We start from the raw sequence: 19715 nt of genomic DNA on the forward strand, positions 1-19715 counted from the left end.
TCACATAGTTCATCACAGAAAATAGGACTAAAATATTTTTTTAAATTTTTTTGCAGAGTCAGAAACCAGACTCGAGATAGATACTTAGTAATTTGCTTCCTCGTATTTTCCTGTCTTAATTGTAAACAACTAGTTCTCTTAAATACTACTTTTCGTCAAAAGAGAGGCTAGTTCATGTTTATATCTCGTTAGTTTTGAATAATCCCCCTTGAGTGGTGAGTGTCGGGAAATGAACAATCCATATATATTATCATTGCTCTGAATCACTCTTACCCCCCCCTCCATCAACGACTGCGTTGAAGTCATCACTGTGTTTTAATAATTAAAGGACGGTGGTCGTCGCACAGCGCGTGTTCGAATTTCATTTAAACAATCAACGTATTTTACACCGTTGTGCGCGTCGCAATGTGTCCCATATAGAACAGTGCGCCATGCGACGACCACCGCCCTTTAAAATTGTGACAGACCGTGACGTTACCACATCAACGATTAAGCAAAGTACGTACCATTAATTCAATTTGTAGTCCATTATTCATTCAGAAAACTATTGTGCACATTACTAAAACAGCGTTTTCAACGTATGATGACAAATAATCCCCGAAACAAACAAAATAATATATAATATATAAAACATTTGTTCCGAAAGTCCCCGGATTCATTCAAACCCCCAAAAGACAATGATTCCATTGGCTATAAAAGACATTTGTCAAGAAATAAGGACTGCCCTGACGTTATATACGAACCTTTATCACATTGTTTTCTGAACTTCACTTTCAGTGGTGAGGCTTTTATTTCTTTACCCAGCCTTAGGTCATCAATTGTCACAGTTACTGTGGCAACAGCATAACCTTTGACCTTGTTGGTACATGGAAACGTCACCTGAAAGTCTGGGAAATACAACACTAATTAGCGAGGAATTGAAAAGGGACGATGCGAAAATAAGGAGTATCAACCCCCTATAACCATATTGCGTTTGGACACATTAAAGCGAAAGAGTCGTCACCTGTGCACGTGCGACCTGTCCCAAGCGACGATAACAACACATGCTAAAAACGCAAATTGTATACAAACCCTTGAAGTTTGTAAACAATGACGCGCTATGGCCATCTGACGCATGCGCAGGTGACGACTCCCCCGCTTTAATATATTCGATACGAATAAATTATAACACGTCATAGAATATAAAAATATATATATGATATGCATGAATCAATTTGCAGTGCTAGCTGGCCTGGAATGCACCGAGGTCAGCTCGCGATGTTTGGCAAACACTCGCCAGGCTTTCCAGATCACCCCGATGTATACAAATGAAAAGGGAACAAATTCTCTTGGTATTAATCGATAGACGTTTCTCTCGTTTCTGTATTCTGTTTTCTGTATATAAACTCACCGGCGGCTTTTATGTTTGGGTCTTATGTCAAACCCATTCGCATTATCCCCACCCAATGGAAACATTGACGTAACCACGACTGCAGACGTGCCTGCTCCGCATTCATGGAGCATGGACTTGTAATAGTTATAACACAGTACAGCTGGTAGGTCATAACAAATTATCTTAAGTTAGGTGAAGATCGATTTCTGAGAAGCTTTCAAAAACCACTTTAGATCGTCAATTGCTATTATGCAAGACTTTATTGGATGGGAAAATAGAACACACGTGTCACTAAATAATTTCGTTTCGCTTACACAAACCAGCCACCACAGAATACTGTATGCGCACGTAGTGTTTTATTAATTTAGGAGTGTCCAGACTATCACACACTTTACACAAGTATAGCGAAAAGTAGACTAGACTAGACTAGAAAAAATAAAACAGAATAGAGCATTTCGTTTATCCCCATCGCTATTTTAGTATACACAGCTTCTAGTCTATTCTCGCCTTTGAAGATGTCAATTGTGTACATAAATTGTATTTATGTTTAGATTTATTACTATGTCTGAAATGATCGGATAATCTGATAATTCTGAGCGATGCTACTGTATACACACGTCCATTATTATTATCGAATACACACTAATTAAATTTTCTTTTTAAAACAGGTCACGTGGACACTGACCTGTTTGTTTGTGTGGTACTTCACCAGACGTTGGAATGCTGAGAAATGGATGACCCATGACCTCGGTGTCGGACGACAACAGATGTCCAAATGTGTAATGATACTGCATAAAAAAGAAGAATGAATCCAGTGAATACAATAACTGTCATGGTGAAATTGCCGAGATGTTTTCATCGAGAGTCACTGACCCTACTACTAGTATGTAAGATATCTGACCCATACCACGTGACCGGGATTAATTATGGTTAGGATCAAACATTCAGATGACTATGTCGTTACAACAAGATATGCGATTTCTTTTACACGAGTTCGAATAAGGACGACAAACACAACCTGGGAACACATGTACTAGTCAGACCAGATACCTCATTCATACAAGACATGGATGGATGCTTATACTCAATACGAATGTATTACATGGCATATTGAAAATATATTCGTAGTTGTATATTACCCGAACACAAACATCACAGTTGTTATCAAGCTGCCAAATAAATAAATAAATAAATAAACAAATAAATAAATAAATAAATAAATAAATAAATGAATAAATAAATACATACATAAATAAATAAATAAATAAATAAATAAATAAATAAATAAATAAATAAATAAATAAATAAATAAATAAATAAATAAATAAATTTAAATACTAGTAAATACATTTAAATAAATATATTCAAATGATTAAATAAACTCACACAGAGGCAATGTTTTATATATCTGTTATGAAATATAAGCGGGACATTCGCCATCTTTGCGTATTTCCACAGTTGAATGCGCCACTAGATTTGCTAAAAATCACTTGGAAATATAATTATGGTGAAACAGTGCCCCTTCGTAATGTGTTGTCCTAGTCATGCGATTTTACGACTTATAGCAAAGTAGATATGAACTCAGAGAACTAATAAACTTTATTAGTTGTCTGTGATATGTACAAGGAGGAGTGTTTCCGCCAACATGGTGACGTGTTATTAACAGAATTAAAATACTGGTAAGCGTAATGCATGCACAACATGTGATAATATATATGAGTTTGCTAAATTTGCGGAGCAACTACTATGATATACTGTAAAACATGTTGAAAAAGCGGCATGCAATTTTAGCGAATTGTGGTAAAATGACGTAATAGCGAAATGTTGATTTAGCGAATCTCTCTTGTCATTGTTGATTTCTTTGTTTGGCGGCCATTTTGAATTGACAATAAAGTCATTAGCAACATTTTAAATTAGCGAATCAGTTCTCTCACTAAATTTGCGAAAAAGACATGCTCGCGAAAAAGACGTGTTTTACAGTATATTCGTTAGCTTCGACTCACTGATGTGATGGGAAGGCTTGGGGGAGGTGTCGTTCTGTACATTGTACTTTTTTTCAAATACGGATATCGATGTCGGATACACGAAAGAAGGCGCAGAAATATCAACAGAAGCATAATACGCAATTGTAATGTGCCCTGCGAACGCGATCTAGTCTCAGAAGGTCCGACATACCAGTAAATGACGCTCTGCTCGGGTCACTCCTTCTAACTACAGTGTCATTATCGCAATGTAGTTACACTACTCGACACGCCATTGAACCCAGTTCTCCGTTACGGCAGAGTAATTCCGGTTATTAATATTATTGTTTGGGTTAAAACGAATACTGGTGTTTCTTGTTTCGCGTTGTTTTAGAACAAAACATACGCGGCATATATATACACTGCACAAATAAACGAACGGAATGCAGTAAAGTGAAACCACCAGGGGGGGGGGGGGTATTGTCCTGATGACAACCAATACGACGTTGAGTTATTAAATGTAGGGATCAGAGATTAAACGTTGTGAACAGTAAACAGTGATCAGTAAACCCAACTTTTAGTTATCAACACATTAGAACATAACACTTTCACAATTCCGGAACCGGATGTTAGTCGTGTGTGGATGGTTTTGATTTCGGCTTGGTAAATATATTTAACATAATGGAACCAAATCTGATTAAAATCTTATGTAGTGTACGGGTTTTAATTATTTTGGCTATAAACTTATTTTAATTTTATTTTTTATTACTTTTGTTATTAATGCCTTTTTATTTTGTTATTTTTCTTTGATTTTGATTTGGTGATTTTTTTTTTTAATTCCGCCCTACATACATCTCTTTGTTGGCTTTCCCAATCACCAAAACTTCAAAAAATAAATACTAGATCAAAATAAAATATATATACAAAAAAAGAGCCAAAACTAGGATCTTATTTTAATCAGATTGAATGGGACCTTGATGCACATCATTTTATTTTTAGAACTGGGTTCAAAATGACCGACTGGCCGACTGGCGACCATTTTAGTTCAAAGAATGCAGTGTCGGATCCACATATCCGACATGTCTAAACCGATCAAGTTCAAACTTTACCCATACATCAGACATTATATCGGATATATGCAAAAAATGGCTGTTTAAAGGAATACACTTTCACAGAACTATATTTCACACATGCTTAAACTTAAAGTTTATATATATATATATGCGACTGACACTGAGCCAGAATTACTTTTGTGGCATCGAATGAGTAAACACGTTATATGTCATGTGACATAGTATATACTTATGACTTTTGTAAGAAAATGGATATTTTGGTTGACTAACATTTTATCGCCACGTGTTTACTTATTCCGTGCCACAGAGGTCATTTGGTTCTGTATTACAGCGATACAGCCATTTAATATGTTATCGGAGTACATGTATTTGTTATCACACTAGATATAGTAACAATTTTAAAGCCATTTAATTGATTATATTATTAAAAGTTATATCAAACACACTTCGAGACTAGTAAAGGTAGTTGCTACTATTCAAAATGATCACCATATTCTCTTGAATCTTACACTGCGGTTTCATTTTATAATGCATTTCAAACAAAAAACGATGAAGAAATATGCTCCAAATATGGGATATAGGTCAATTTCCAACCCAAAAAGGGTAACAAATCCACACGGATTGCGCTTGAATCTTGTTTATGTTACTCACATTACATACATCGTTTGTGGAACCCACATATAACACTACACGTTTTGACAACTGTGACGTTTTGATGCGACGGGCATTGTGAGAACAAATCCAGTTAACGTTGAACACAGTATATATAGTTCAATTAGACACCAACACAACTGATTTCATGTAATGACGAGCTTCTCGTGCTCCCACCCGGGATTTGCTATTTCACTTATTCGTCTCCCACGATAACATCTGATAACATCAACGCAAATAAATGACCGTTTACTCATTACGTATGACTGTGTCGGTATGTCTGGCTTCTTAAGATATACGAGTACGAGTACATTTTCTAATTCTCGGATTACAGCTGTGATTACTTGTTTAGTTCACTCGTGTGGGTCCATATAGCCGTAAACATTGTCGGCATTGGCACAAATGAATCTCCACATGCACCTGCGGAGTGTTATGCGTAGAACATGAATCCTTCACACAAAGAAGTCTGTAAGTACACCACAGCTGAAATTCGAAAGCTGTCAAATTCTGTTAGAACGAGTTGTTCCTGAATGTCGGATTGATTTGACCCTTTAATATATCTCACCTCGTTCCATGCGATCTAGGTTTATACTGGAATATAAATTTACGCAACACGCTTACAAAATTCGAAAATATATGAAAATTATGTAAGACAAGTTCTTTCGTTTTTATTTCAACTTTATTATGTCATTATACTCTCTGAATGCAATGCATCATGGTAGATTCCCGAATTTACAACGACAGTTACACTAAACTGGCATGCGTTCCACAGTCACTTAAGAATAACACGGTGTTAGTTGTTACATCCTAAGCAATTAACTTAAATTGCCGACGGAAACTGAGAATCTAAAGATCGACCACCTTTAGCACTCATTGAGTGGAGTCGTCACGTCTGATGTAAACAGTATGGATGGGAAGAAATACCAATGGGGGAAAACGAGTCAATGAGTTCATCCCCTGCCAGTCAGAATAGATCACATGTCATGAACAAATGGATGCAAACGAGTAGTCGTAAAATCGGTAGTAGGTCATTTGTTATCACCTGGAAAAGTAATCCTATTTGATCGGTGGATGAGGTAAAACGTAGCGGATGGGTTCCAGTTTTCAGTCGACAAGGCGTGGGAACGACTAAAATACAGACGTAAACATTGCAGGAGAGATGACGACACGTATGATGATGTTTTTTTTTTTGCATCAGTTAAAATTCACGTGGGTGTTTCGTAGCTTTTTAATTGCTGCGATGATCAACTTGATCTCCGCCAACATATGGTAGATTAATTCACGAGAAAACAGTATAGCAATATGAAATAACACGCCATTAGCAAATTTGACGAGTTTTCAACACATGATTTACTAGAACATAATCTTCAATCTAGCTAACGGGACAACAAAATTATTGTCAGAATATACTTTGCTATTAAATCAGTTGCACTTTGAATAAGCTAGATTACAGAGTAGCTACATTTCACTAATTTGCTAAAAAAAAATTATATGTTTCACGCAGTATGCAAATAATTTCCCCATCTCACTCACTGCACTTAGCGGGATAAGATGAAAAGCTCATTTTATTTGTTCAGGTGTTAACATCGTTATCGCATCTGTACTATTCACTGCTACTTATTGTTGATATCAATGACCGGTAGGAGCAATCTCAAGTTGTGGCGGATTCATTGCTTGTTAGTATCAATCCGCGGCTTGTAGTGGAAGAGGATACGTCTCAGGGGCCTCGCATCACTGAACACCGTTCTATCGGAAACCGCTGGAATTCATTGTAATCTTCCGAGTGAAAGCATACTCGGTTATTACTAGGTACGGTTAACTGAGTATAATACTAGTAGTAATAATCACCGTACTTTGAATTGTGCGTAAATTCTAGGTATATTCACTTATGAGTAGATCTCAGAAGAACAGTGATGCATTCTTGCTCTCCGCATTTTCAAAATACATAAATTACTACGCATGCGTAGTAATTTATGTGTTTTGTTATGAAATTTGTGACAATTTCCAAATAGTGTAATATATTAAAATCAGACCACAATGTACTCTTGATGGATGGATGTACGTGAAAGATGATATGCAGTTTGTGAACCAACAAACATATTGCTATGGTTATACACATGTCGCTTGAAAACTTGGGTTGTGGTGATTATTGCACAAACTAGCGATGCATATTTTAGAGTATTACCTACAGCGTAAGCGCCCTAGTTGTCAGGCATTGAATTTCGTTTGAAACAAGCTATGCATTGTAAACGCGTTGTACACTTCGTATGGGAACCACATGGATTACGATGCGACGTACAGACAAACGATTGGTAGTATATATTCAGTTTATGTAGAACAATTGAAACTTGAAATTATCTAGTTAAAGCTTGGTAACGTCTCAGTCTGTTCTAGTTGGTCTTCACAACAGCCAAAGTCGCCATCTTTGTTTATATGAGTCCCATAACACACGCATGCGTGACGCAATGACCACCGCTCTTTAAGGAAGGCAAGACGCGACAACATGTAAGAAAAAAAAAACGCTGCTTTGCTTCGTGCATAATTTGGAAAACCTGTACATTTAACTCAATTTGACAATTTTGTATTTCAAATACTTGTAACTGGAGTGACTATGTATGTCTCTTTCCCAATAGCCGCAACTGCCCTTAGCCACAGTTTCAAATCATTCTTACGACCTGGTGGCATGTGTAGCTTATTTGATTATGGCTTCGTTATGTTCAGTACATAGACACACATATCACTGAGTATGCAAATAGTAACAAGCAAATCGCATTATATGTCCCCACATCAGTGAGTTGTCATGGGCGACTGAACACAGAAGGACACCGTGAACACGCTCGTCAAGTATACGAGATATGAGTGTATTGCATGAATAGGAACAACAAACAGCTTTGTAGCGACGACGTCAGGACGGACGTCTGCACAGTGTATGATTCCCAGACCACTGTGGATCCCATTAGTGTCACAGCGTACAGCCCAGAAGCATATTTTGTTGCCACCGATGAAAAGAAATATCAAACAATACGTCTTAGCTCAATAAACAAAACGTGACACTCTACTTGTGACGGTACTCATATGCCTTTTATTCCAGTTGCTCACGTGATTCATGCGAGTCACATAGCAACACATAGCAAGATATCGCTGTCTACAACATGGATCGAGAACCTGCATGATAATAACGATAGATTTATTTGATTAAATCTCGCACACAGGGTTTGGATGCTCCTGGTCTTGAGTTTAATGCTTTTAAATACATAACTATACCAATATTTTCGATCGATATCAATGGTATACGTTCTGAGAAACCTGAACCGGGTCTTGACAATTGCTGATGAAATGCAGCACTTATTTGGACACGTTTCAAGTGACAATGATTCACATTTCATGAGCTATATATGTTTTCTGTGCCAAGGACACACTCCATAAAGAACCTCGTATACTAAGAGAGCATATGTCTCATCATTCAGATATATTGCACAGTGGCTTTCATTGAAGAGAAATCGCACACTTTGATCGATGGAAACAGTATGACACACAATTAATGAGGCACTGATAGCCGATTTTCATCAATGGCAACTTGACAATAGAGTGTTAGCAGTGACAATTTGACAACCGAGTGTTAGCAGTGACATTTGACAAAACACTCACCAATGACATTTGACAAAACATTCACCAATGACAATTTGACAAAACATTCACCAATGACAATTTGTCAAGACTTTCACCAGCAACAATTTGACAAGACTTTAACCAATGACAATTTGACAACCGACTGTTACCAGTGACAACTTTCAAGACTTTCATCAGTGACAATTTGAAGACCGAGTGTTAGCAGTGACAATTTGACAACCGACTTTCACCAATGACAATTTTACAAGACTTTCACCAGTGACAATTTGACAACCGACTTTCACCAATAACAATTTGACAACTGACAGTTAGCAGTGATAATTTGACAAGACTTTCACCAGTGACAAGTTGACAACCGACTGATACCAACGACAATTTTACAAGACTTTCACCAGTGACAAGTTGACAACCGACTGATACCAATGACAATTTGACAAGACTTTCACCAGTGACAATTTGACAGGACTTTCACCAGTGACAAGTTGACAACCGACTGATACCAATGACAATTTGACAAGACTTTCACCAATAACAATTTGAAAACTGACAGTTATCAGTGACAATTTAACAAGACTTTCACCAGTGACAAGTTGACAACCGACTTTCACCAGTGACAATTTGACAACCGACAGTTAGCAGTGACAATTTTACAAGACTTTCACCAGTGACAAGTTGACAACCGACTTTCACCAGTGACAATTTGACAACCGACAGTTAGCAGTGACAATTTGACAACCGACTTTCACCAGTGACAATTTGACAACCGACTTTCACCAATAACAATTTGACAACTGACAGTTAGCAGTGATAATTTGACAAGACTTTCACCAATGACAAGTTGACAACCGACTGATACCAACGACAATTTTACAAGACTTTCACCAATGACAAGTTGACAACCGACTGATACCAATGACAATTTGACAAGACTTTCACCAATAACAATTTGAAAACTGACAGTTATCAGTGACAATTTAACAACCGACTTTCACCAATGACAATTTGACAGGACTTTCACCAGTGACAATTTGACAGGACTTTCACCAGTGACAAGTTGACAACCGACTGATACCAATGACAATTTTACAAGACTTTCACCAGTGACAATTTGACAGGACTTTCACCAGTGACAAGTTGACAACCGACTGATACCAATGACAATTTGACAAGACTTTCACCAGTGACAATTTGACAGGACTTTCACCAGTGACAAGTTGACAACCGACTGATACCAATGACAATTTGACAAGACTTTCACCAATAACAATTTGAAAACTGACAGTTATCAGTGACAATTTAACAACCGACTTTCACCAATGACAATTTGACAAGCGACAGTTACCAGTGACAATTTGACAACCGACTTCACCAGTGACAATTTGACAACCGACAGTTAGCAGTGACAATTTTACAAGACTTTCACCAATAACAATTTGACAACCGACAGTTAGCAGTGACAATTTTACAAGACTTTCACCAGTGACAATTTGACAACCGACTTTCACCAGTGACAATTTGACAACCGACAGTTAGCAGTGACAATTTTACAAGACTTTCACCAGTGACAAGTTGACAACCGACTGATACCAACGACAATTTTACAAGACTTTCACCAATAACAATTTGAAAACCGACAGTTAGCAGTGACAATTTTACAAGACTTTCACCAGTGACAATTTGACAACCGACTTTCACCAGTGACAATTTGACAACCGACAGTTAGCAGTGACAATTTGACAGGACTTTCACCAGTGACAATTTGACAACCGACTTTCACCAGTGACAATTTGACAACCGACAGTTAGCAGTGACAATTTGACAGGACTTTCACCAGTGACAAGTTGACAACCGACTGATACCAATGACAATTTGACAAGACTTTCACCAGTGACAATTTGACAGGACTTTCACCAGTGACAAGTTGACAACCGACTGATACCAATGACAATTTGACAAGACTTTCACCAGTGACAATTTGACAGGACTTTCACCAGTGACAAGTTGACAACCGACTGATACCAATGACAATTTGACAAGACTTTCACCAATAACAATTTGAAAACTGACAGTTATCAGTGACAATTTAACAACCGACTTTCACCAATGACAATTTGACAAGCGACAGTTACCAGTGACAATTTGACAACCGACTTTCACCAGTGACAATTTGACAACCGACAGTTAGCAGTGACAATTTTACAAGACTTTCACCAGTGACAATTTGACAACCGACTTTCACCAGTGACAATTTGACAACCGACAGTTAGCAGTGACAATTTTACAAGACTTTCACCAGTGACAATTTGACAAGACTTTCACCAATGACAATTTGACAACCCATTTTCATTAGCGACATTTGAAGCACTCTTGATTTAATTTACATTATAAAATAAACACATATTAAATACACTACGCCCATCATTATACGCCGTGTATTTATTTATCCAAAAATCGAATTAGTTATATTATGGCTACCCCATACCGTAGTAAGGTCATGTTCACCCGGCGTCCAGTTCACCCGCACCACATTAAAATGATGCTCTTTGAGTATAGCAACTATACCTTTCTAATCAGACCATACACATCCGCACCCAAAATATGATGGAATCTTCCGGTGGTATACAGACAATTATTTATAAAATTGTCCACTGATACTGAATTTACAAGCCGGATTCAGATGTAAGAGGAGATTTTGAAAATAAAACGCTCTACTGAAAGTCTGATCTGTTAATACTATTATTAGCTGTCATTGATGAGGACTGGGCGGCTCACAGTTGTTGTGAAAATCCGTCTCCGATGGAAACTATTCTGTCTTGAACCAAGATGAGTTATGTGGCATTTAATTTACGATTATGTCTACATCGATAGATGTTGAAATATAAATGTCAGAATTGCGGTAAAAACAGATTATTTTGTTCTTTAAAGGTCAAAGGTAATTAGCATTATATATGGTGTACTTTTCATGTAATCTTCTCTTTCTGTTCACATTAGTATCGATTTCAAGTGGCACACAGAAAAAAGATTGTCTTCAACATCTGAGTATTTCCGTTTCCCCAAGTGTTATCGATTGTCACCTCTGCTCAAGGCTATGCGTTCTTAAGAAGAAAATTGGTAATCTAAAACTGAACTTAGTGGGAAACAAATCTCATTCAATTTTCTTGAGAAGTTCGCCCAAATCGTCCGGTATTAAGTTTTCGTTATTGATCATAATAGGAGGTTTGAACTGAATTGGCATTACATGGTAATGTCTCCATACTCACATAGACTCATGACATTAAGATACAGAAAAGGAGAAACACGAAGTCGACATGTAGCCCGCGTATGAATTTCGTGCGAACAAACAAAAATTTGACACCAGTTGTATACCCCCGTGTGTGTGTGTGTGTGTGTGTGTGTGTGGGGGGGGGGTTACACAGAACTTGCCTGATGGGGACGTGCCCTTGAAATGGATCTCGTTTTTGGATTTTAGGTATAAGTATCGGTCTTATTTCTGGTCAAGATAGGTATAAATATCGGTAATATTTTTCCGATTTGGTACTGTTGATTCTCATTTAACAACCTAAATAACCTGAACATTGTGTTCATAATATGCTCTTATGTAAGTGACAGAGGTGTTTCTATGATCAAAATACATATTTTAATAAATCAATATACAATACAACTGTTGGCTTACATGTGCTTCTATTGGAGATGCTCTTCTAATAGAGCAAATACGGTAACTGTTTTATTTGGAATAAACAGTGGTGACAGAAATGGTACTTTGGTATAAATATGGGTATAGATTTAACCACTATCCAGGTATGAAAATTGTCACACTTTTGAGCACTCAGGGGCACCTCCCTACCCAGCTTTGTTTTAACTGTCCCCGGGTTGTTTACGTCGTATGGGTTGCATATCGAACACGACGCTCTATGAAAATTTTGCCGTTTTATGATTATGTAAATACATGTATCACCATTGTGTTCTTCTCTAACACTGTATCACTCAGATGTAATGAGTGAAGGGGTGAGGGGACGGGGCTCTTTAGTTTGATTAGCTGTGTACAACGACTGAGAATATATATAAACAATAAACTCATTAAAAAAAGAAGAAGTTGTTTGGACACTGTTCACTGCGTGTGATTTGCCGTGACCTAGGTGAACTGATCATGTTTTCCCTTGACAGTGATATACCCAAATCTGCCTGGTGTCATGTCCTCAGCAGTAGTTTCTATTAAGGCTTGGCCACAAGAAACTCTGAATGAGAAGATAGTAAAACTACTGTGCAACATTTCCCTCACTTTTATTTGCACCAGATGTTTTTTTTTTATAAACGTATTTTTGCACAGTAATTTCCTTGAAGATTATATCTTTTAAAAAAGTTCTTCGTGATTTAAAACCAAATCTACCATCCCATAGTTTCTAATGGTCAGCCTCTTAAAAATTGTTCTTACCCAGCCCCAGCACATATACTAGTATGTGATGAAATTGTGGGACTTTTCAACGGAAATCACGTGGTTTGCGAGGATTCCAATTACTAGTATAGAACAAATCGCGTCCTGAATATATCAACACCCGGGGTCGTCGAAGTACGACAGTACACAGCAGGGTTCTACTTGGCCGGATAAACTATCCCTGTCAATTCACATCAAATTAGAAGTACCTAGCGGGCAAAAATTTAGGTCCCCTTAAAACTAGGCGTAGTAGTAAAAATTGTATTTCCGTTGCATTCCACGCATTCGTTAATTAAATAAAACATTCGTTTATTCAAGGTAATGTGTACGCGCTGACCGCAGTCTGTGCCCTTGACGTTCCCGTACATTAAATCATTAAGTTGCTACACTTAACGCATTCTCAGCTCAATGGGCTGTGATCTGATCCGATCTGGCTGTGAGTGTATGAAGCTCGGAAACTCTTGCAATCAGCTATAAGTAATCACGTTTTCCTTTCTCATGTTGAAACCTCGCTATTTTGCACCTTCTATTTTGCGTAAGTTCAGATTCTTAAAATTCCACAGACAGGTTGGATTAGTTGCAGATAATTCATGTTTTGGTCAATGATCTCAACACATTAAAACAAACAGGGTGCGGTTAAATCATTAAAGGGCGGTTGTCGTCGCGCCGCGCATGTGCGACATTTGTTTTGGTAAACATTGGTTTTCCCACAATCCAAAACATACCCAATTAGAGCCTGGCAACGTGTCAGTTCGTACTCGTTGAACAGCGCATCAGTCAAAGTCGCCATCTTTGTTTATATGAGACGCACGGGTGGCGCGACGACCACCGTCCCTAAAGTTGAAAAGAAGCAAAATCTCCGTCATCACCGATTCTGTTCTCTTTCAATAAAACCACACAAGGGCACAGTCTTTTTACTCTGCCCTGTATCAGTGCACAAGTTACCATAGTGGCAGCAATCTTGTACAACTGTGGCTATTGGGATCAATACTATGCTACGTCAGCTAAATTGGCTAATAGAAACGCAGTTAAATCGGCCTATAGCAACGTTCGAACAAAAAAATATCTCAATTTATTGTCTGTTTATAAAATATGTTAAATGTAAAGTGAATGCTTTATTTACTATAATATGGATTAAAGCTCTTTAGTTTGAGACTTATATCTGTAATTTTTAACTCATTCTCGGAATAAAGGATTATTATTATGATTAGAATCAGCAATGGCGGCCATTTTGTCAATTTCACAGCGTAGATTATGTAAAACATATTTCAAAGTTGAGCACGGGGACACGGGGTGAAACTATTAAATATTACCAAACCCGGCGTATTACTCGGGATATTTTTCTTTACAAATTGCCAAAGAAATAGCCTGTATTTATCCTTATTTATGTGACTGTTTATATTCATCTAAACATCTATAGTACTTTGATTAACATCGCGGGTCACGTGACGATCAAATGTCAGTGAATAGTTGACCTTAACGTGTAAATAATTAGACATTTAGATTGACCCACATTATTTACATATACTCTGTATAATTTATTCTACTAATAAGTGACGTCATGGGTGACAAGGAGGACATTCACGGCGTCGATATTGCTTTGATTTATACTCAGTCAATATTAAAATTTGGAGTTTTTAATATTTTACTAAATTCTACACAATTGTGCACATCTTCTGCTAAACTAAACGACCGACACAAGATTAACAACGTGTTCACGCTGACTATACCTACTTTCTTTCCGGTGCCCGCCGTTATAGAAATGTAGATTGCAATTTCTGACCGTTCTAAACTTAGGCGCTATGAAAAGAACGACTTTGTAAGTCCAATTATTTATGAACGCCACAATTTGATAGGTCATCGCGCTCGACGTCATAACAAGCAAAAAGGTCTCTCATTGGCTGGCCGGACGTGGTCTCGACGAATGAGCAGCAGCAGAATGTCTGGGGGCTAATTGTACGCTGCTAATGCCAACGGTAAACATGGGTTTCGTGTAGTAATCCCAAGTTGCGATACTACAAACAACCACTTTAAACAGGAACAGATGCCGAATAGCTGGCGGCTACCAATGATTAAGGATTGGCCATTAATTTTATGGGGGTGGCTTGGGTAGTTTCAAACAAGTTTCTTTTTCTTTTCTGTGTACATGTAATTGTTTCGTCGTTGTTGTTGTTGTTGTTGTTGTTGTTATTTACTTGTTGTAATAAAAGAGGTATGTGGATCGTGCACACCCATAATCATATACGCCATCTTCAATCGCAACAAGTTTAATTCTCTGATTCTAGCAGCTAGCCACCCCAACACAAAGAGTGGCCCGAACTTAACCATGTTGATATCCAGAAGATGTCAACTAAAAAGTTGAGGAATTTACGAACTTGGCTGAAAATTCATCTGTTATCGGAACAAACGTGGCTCTACTTGAGTGTCGATGTAAACATACACACACGCTCACAGTCATCCCCACCGGGTTTTATCATATATAACCAACCGCTGCGTCAAACCACTATCACATATATAAGTCTAAAACTCACCGTATTCTTGGCTTCCCAGTTTAACGTCAACTTCTCGATACCAACACGCACGATGGGTAGATCGTCGTCTTCAGCGTCCCGTTGATAGGTGATGTCTTGTAGATAGGGCGACTGGGTTCCGTTGCGTATAACGTAGATTTCTGCTCGTATTCCTAGATATAGAGAGAAAATAGACCACATGAATCAGATATCATTGTCTATGCACCAATACAGTATCGACAAAAATGAAACCACTGTAGGTCAAAGTTTATTCTCAGCATTTGTAAAGTCAGTAAGTACCGATATGTTCTTGGTATGGCTACTAATGGTCTTTCTTTTAAAAGTGAAATAAAGTTGAGTATTTGATTCCACTTTACTACGAGTGTAGCCCTTATAGAAACAGTTACTTTACAATAGGTTTGACGTTCTTAGTAAACAAGTCAGGGAAATCAAATATTCAAGTTGGTAGAGAAAGGAGTGAAATTAACACCGCGGTAGTTTTCAAAGTAAGCTTTCTACCTTCGAGAAAACTTTCGTTTTTATCAGAATGGAATATTTACCGGTAGTTAGACTGAGATAATCTGAAATTGTCTTAATACGTGTTTCAGTTAATTTGGTATATGATAAACCTCTAGCCCTAACGGGCATAACACGGTTCATAGGTTTGAATTTCTCCGTGAAACGAGATTCCTTAGTAAATATAGACAGACATATATCTCCCCAGCTCGTTAATACAGCTAGCTACTTACCAAGAAGACGTTCTACTTGCATAGCATCGAGCCATAGCGATATACTGTCTGACGTTGTCAGTGATGAGCTCGACGCCGATCCGATCGCGCCGAGGCATAATAAGCACACTACACCAAGCATCTTACGAGGCCGCCGCGGTGCGAACACAGAACCACAGGGAGAAAGGGTCACGAAGTGACAACGTCCAACGTAGCAGAGATCCGAATGCAGAACGTTTTTACTTGTTGCCGCGTACGTTTACGGAGTGGACGATTGAGGGCTGTGTAGGGAGTTCTAACAGGCGCTGGAATCTCGGATTTTAAAAGCTATAGTTAGGCCTCATGGGAAAGGGTATTCGTAAGCTAGCGGACACCGTGGGAAAATACGACCATCGACGGAAATTCGACTGGAATTTAAAGCAGCAAACTAACTAAAAATTATACTCATTTCTTGTCATGAATTGAAGTAAAACAATATGAAATATTGTAAACGTAGTGTACATTCTCTGTGTTTCGAGTTGATCTTACCCACTTCACAGAATGGTGTCACCCACACTGACATTTTAATGGGCGGGCATGGCAGTGGATTCTTATTACTTGCGCTTGGTACACGATACTGTTACCAGAATGAGTCGGTATCTGTTGCTAACTTGATAATTACCAACAATCGGAGAAATCAACCAAGGTACCATACCCCGAGTGTCCATTTCAATTAACACTAAGGCAGAAATACACATGACAAGTGGTTTATTTCATACTTAAGCCGTTGTGTATGTAAGAAAAAAATGTTTGGGTTACGTTGATTGCGCCGTTATATCAAGCTGGTGAGAAGTATTAACAAGCTTGACCGAATTAACCGTTATACACACACGGTCGGCAACTAAATGGACTAAATCAGAAATAATCTAAGCGTTGAATTGGACGATCGAATTTTTCGCCATTATGTATGAGCGACTTCCTGATATATTTTTGCAATTTCCAGATTCAGTGAAACCAGAAATCGTAATTTCTAGTAGAGTATATGAAAAGTTACAGTCGAAATAGGTTCGAATTGTGGAACATTTTGTATTGTAAAAAAGTTCAATACGATTTTAGTTTGATTAATCGTATTTTTTTATCGCACCGAGGCGGTAATTAGGTGATATCAGTGATTAATTGGCCACGACACGATGGTAGGTGAAGTCATTCGACTGTGAATAGTACCCGTATTACTAGCATCAAAACACGATGTCCCATGAAATACAGCGCCTCCGACGTGGACTGGGATAATACAATTGAACTAATCAATTATACAACGCAAAAATAACAAAGTAATTATTTTAATTAAATAACAATAATTAGAAAATAACAGCACGCATCAGCAAGTTTGTCGATTCATTAGTCATAGCAATGCCGTTTCGGAAGAGGATAAGTTTCACTCCATGGCCAGTATGATTACGTCATGTCTACCATTCTGTACACCACTACTCGTATTTTATTTGGCGGAACATCAGCTACTCTTCAATGTTGTGTCGATTCTCGTTCTCCGATCGCGGCTATATACTAGTCACCAAAACCTCATGTTTGACGAATTCACCACCACTATGACGTGTGCGCACTTAAACCGGCATACCACGACAAACCCTTGGTTTGGCGGTACACACCCAACTATACATAGTTACCATCGAACATGGTGCGTATATGCATGCGAATTTATAGCTGGCATCTTTCAGCGGGTAATCGGTCATTGTCAAATTCTGTCTCAGTAAACGCTTGTGTATCACTTTGTCAAAACAAACTATCGGTGTGAACTGCTCGCTCGGAGAAAACAGAAAACCGAACCTTTGTTTACTGTAAATGCCCAGTCTCGTATGTGCATGAAAATGAATTGAACCGTGGAAGATCCGCACGTTTTAGTTTTGGACGCGGTTGCTCGGGAATCCGGCGTATTTGGTCGATAATAAATCCGACCATGTTGCCTTCGTAGTATTTTACGACGATTGTATATATTTACTGGAGGTGATTTAATTTGTAGTGAATTGTCCGTGTGTTTAATTTCTATATTGTCGGATGTCAAGTTGAAAGCTATCAGCCCTGGTATATTTTTTTGCACAAGGCCCGCTTGATATGGTGATATCCAGACATTGTTGGTCAGTAACCGAGAGCCGGGATCAGCTATTTTTCTATTTAATTTATTTGATACAACACTGATTATAAATAGTACAGCAAATTGGACACTAATATCTACAGTTATTATCTATAAAATATAATAGACACTCTTGGTATCCACAACACTCAATAAATAAACAAACTTATATTCTTGGTTTAATTTGTTAAACTCTGGGATGTTGATTTGTTAGTATGATTTAAATTCTGTATTGGAGCACTGCAATATGTAATACGTCCCATCTCCGATAACTGTTGAGTCACATAGTTGACAAATACGTGTGTTTATATATGTGTTACTAATAACGCCCTGTTTCTTTGGGCAACCGATGGTTGGAAGCTGTAGTTGATGTGTTTTTTTCCATTCCAGTTTTTGTGTAAACTACTTTTTATAATGTTCTGCAATCCTTTCTCCAGGACTGAGTTTGTAGCCAGTGGTTGATGGAAGTTTATAAATGTTTCTTTTTTTATGAAAAGACACGAAAGACAATTTATTTTTGCATTGTCTTTGATTAAGCCACATTTTTACCGCACGTGCTATTTAATATGTATTGCAGTTGTAGAATGCATTTCTCACTTCCACCGACGTTTTTCACAGCGACACGAGTTCTGGTCTTTTGTAAATTGATTAACGGCGTCTTCGTGGCGAGCCGATGTACCGATTGAGAATGAAATCACAGTTTCAAATCTTCACCGTATTACCCGTGATAGTTACGTTATGTTTGCATTGTAAACCAATGCGTGTAGATTTACGGATTGGAGTGAGATTGAATAATACTGAAATAAACAGACACGTATGTAAATAAACATGTCATAGTGGTTCGAGGGCACCGAGTACTGTGAACCGCACAGAAGTCGACTTCCTGCGCAAACCCGAGACAGTATTGAACGAAATAGTACAGACGAGTTGTTTGCTACAGCTTCCATGTGTGGCGATCACGGGTTTGATCAAAATGGCAGATAAAACATAGGTTTTTCAATACAATTGTGCGAACCCTTTATTCCTTAGCAACCCCTTTTATGCCATGCCTGTATCCCAAACAAATTTATTAAATACGATATAAGAATAAGCAGCCCTTAGATTTGTTAGTGATTAGAAAATATCTACCGCTTTTGAAATGATGGATGTATATTTGACTGAATTTTCTCGTTAGTGTTGTAAGCACCCTACTGTATCCACCGAAAGTAGCTTTCCATACCGGCAACCGGAAAC

The 19715-nt window shown here is 37.9% G+C and overlaps 1 protein-coding gene across 1 annotated transcript in view; it reads right to left on the minus strand.

Annotated features, from left to right (window-relative positions):
- Wif (Wnt inhibitory factor) overlaps nucleotides 1–16575 on the minus strand; it is a 19410-nt gene extending 2835 nt beyond the window's left edge. Inside the window, 4 exon segments of the mRNA NM_001168020.1 lie at nucleotides 744–887; nucleotides 2058–2160; nucleotides 15651–15802; nucleotides 16379–16575. Coding sequence (NP_001161492.1) covers nucleotides 744–887; nucleotides 2058–2160; nucleotides 15651–15802; nucleotides 16379–16499 — 520 coding nt within the window. The 5' untranslated portion in view covers nucleotides 16500–16575.
- Nucleotides 16576–19715: the final 3140 nt, after the last annotated feature.

Source organism: Saccoglossus kowalevskii, chromosome 3, assembly GCF_978046115.1.
Source record: "Saccoglossus kowalevskii chromosome 3, keSacKowa6.1, whole genome shotgun sequence".
Classification (NCBI taxonomy): Eukaryota; Metazoa; Hemichordata; class Enteropneusta; family Harrimaniidae; genus Saccoglossus; species Saccoglossus kowalevskii.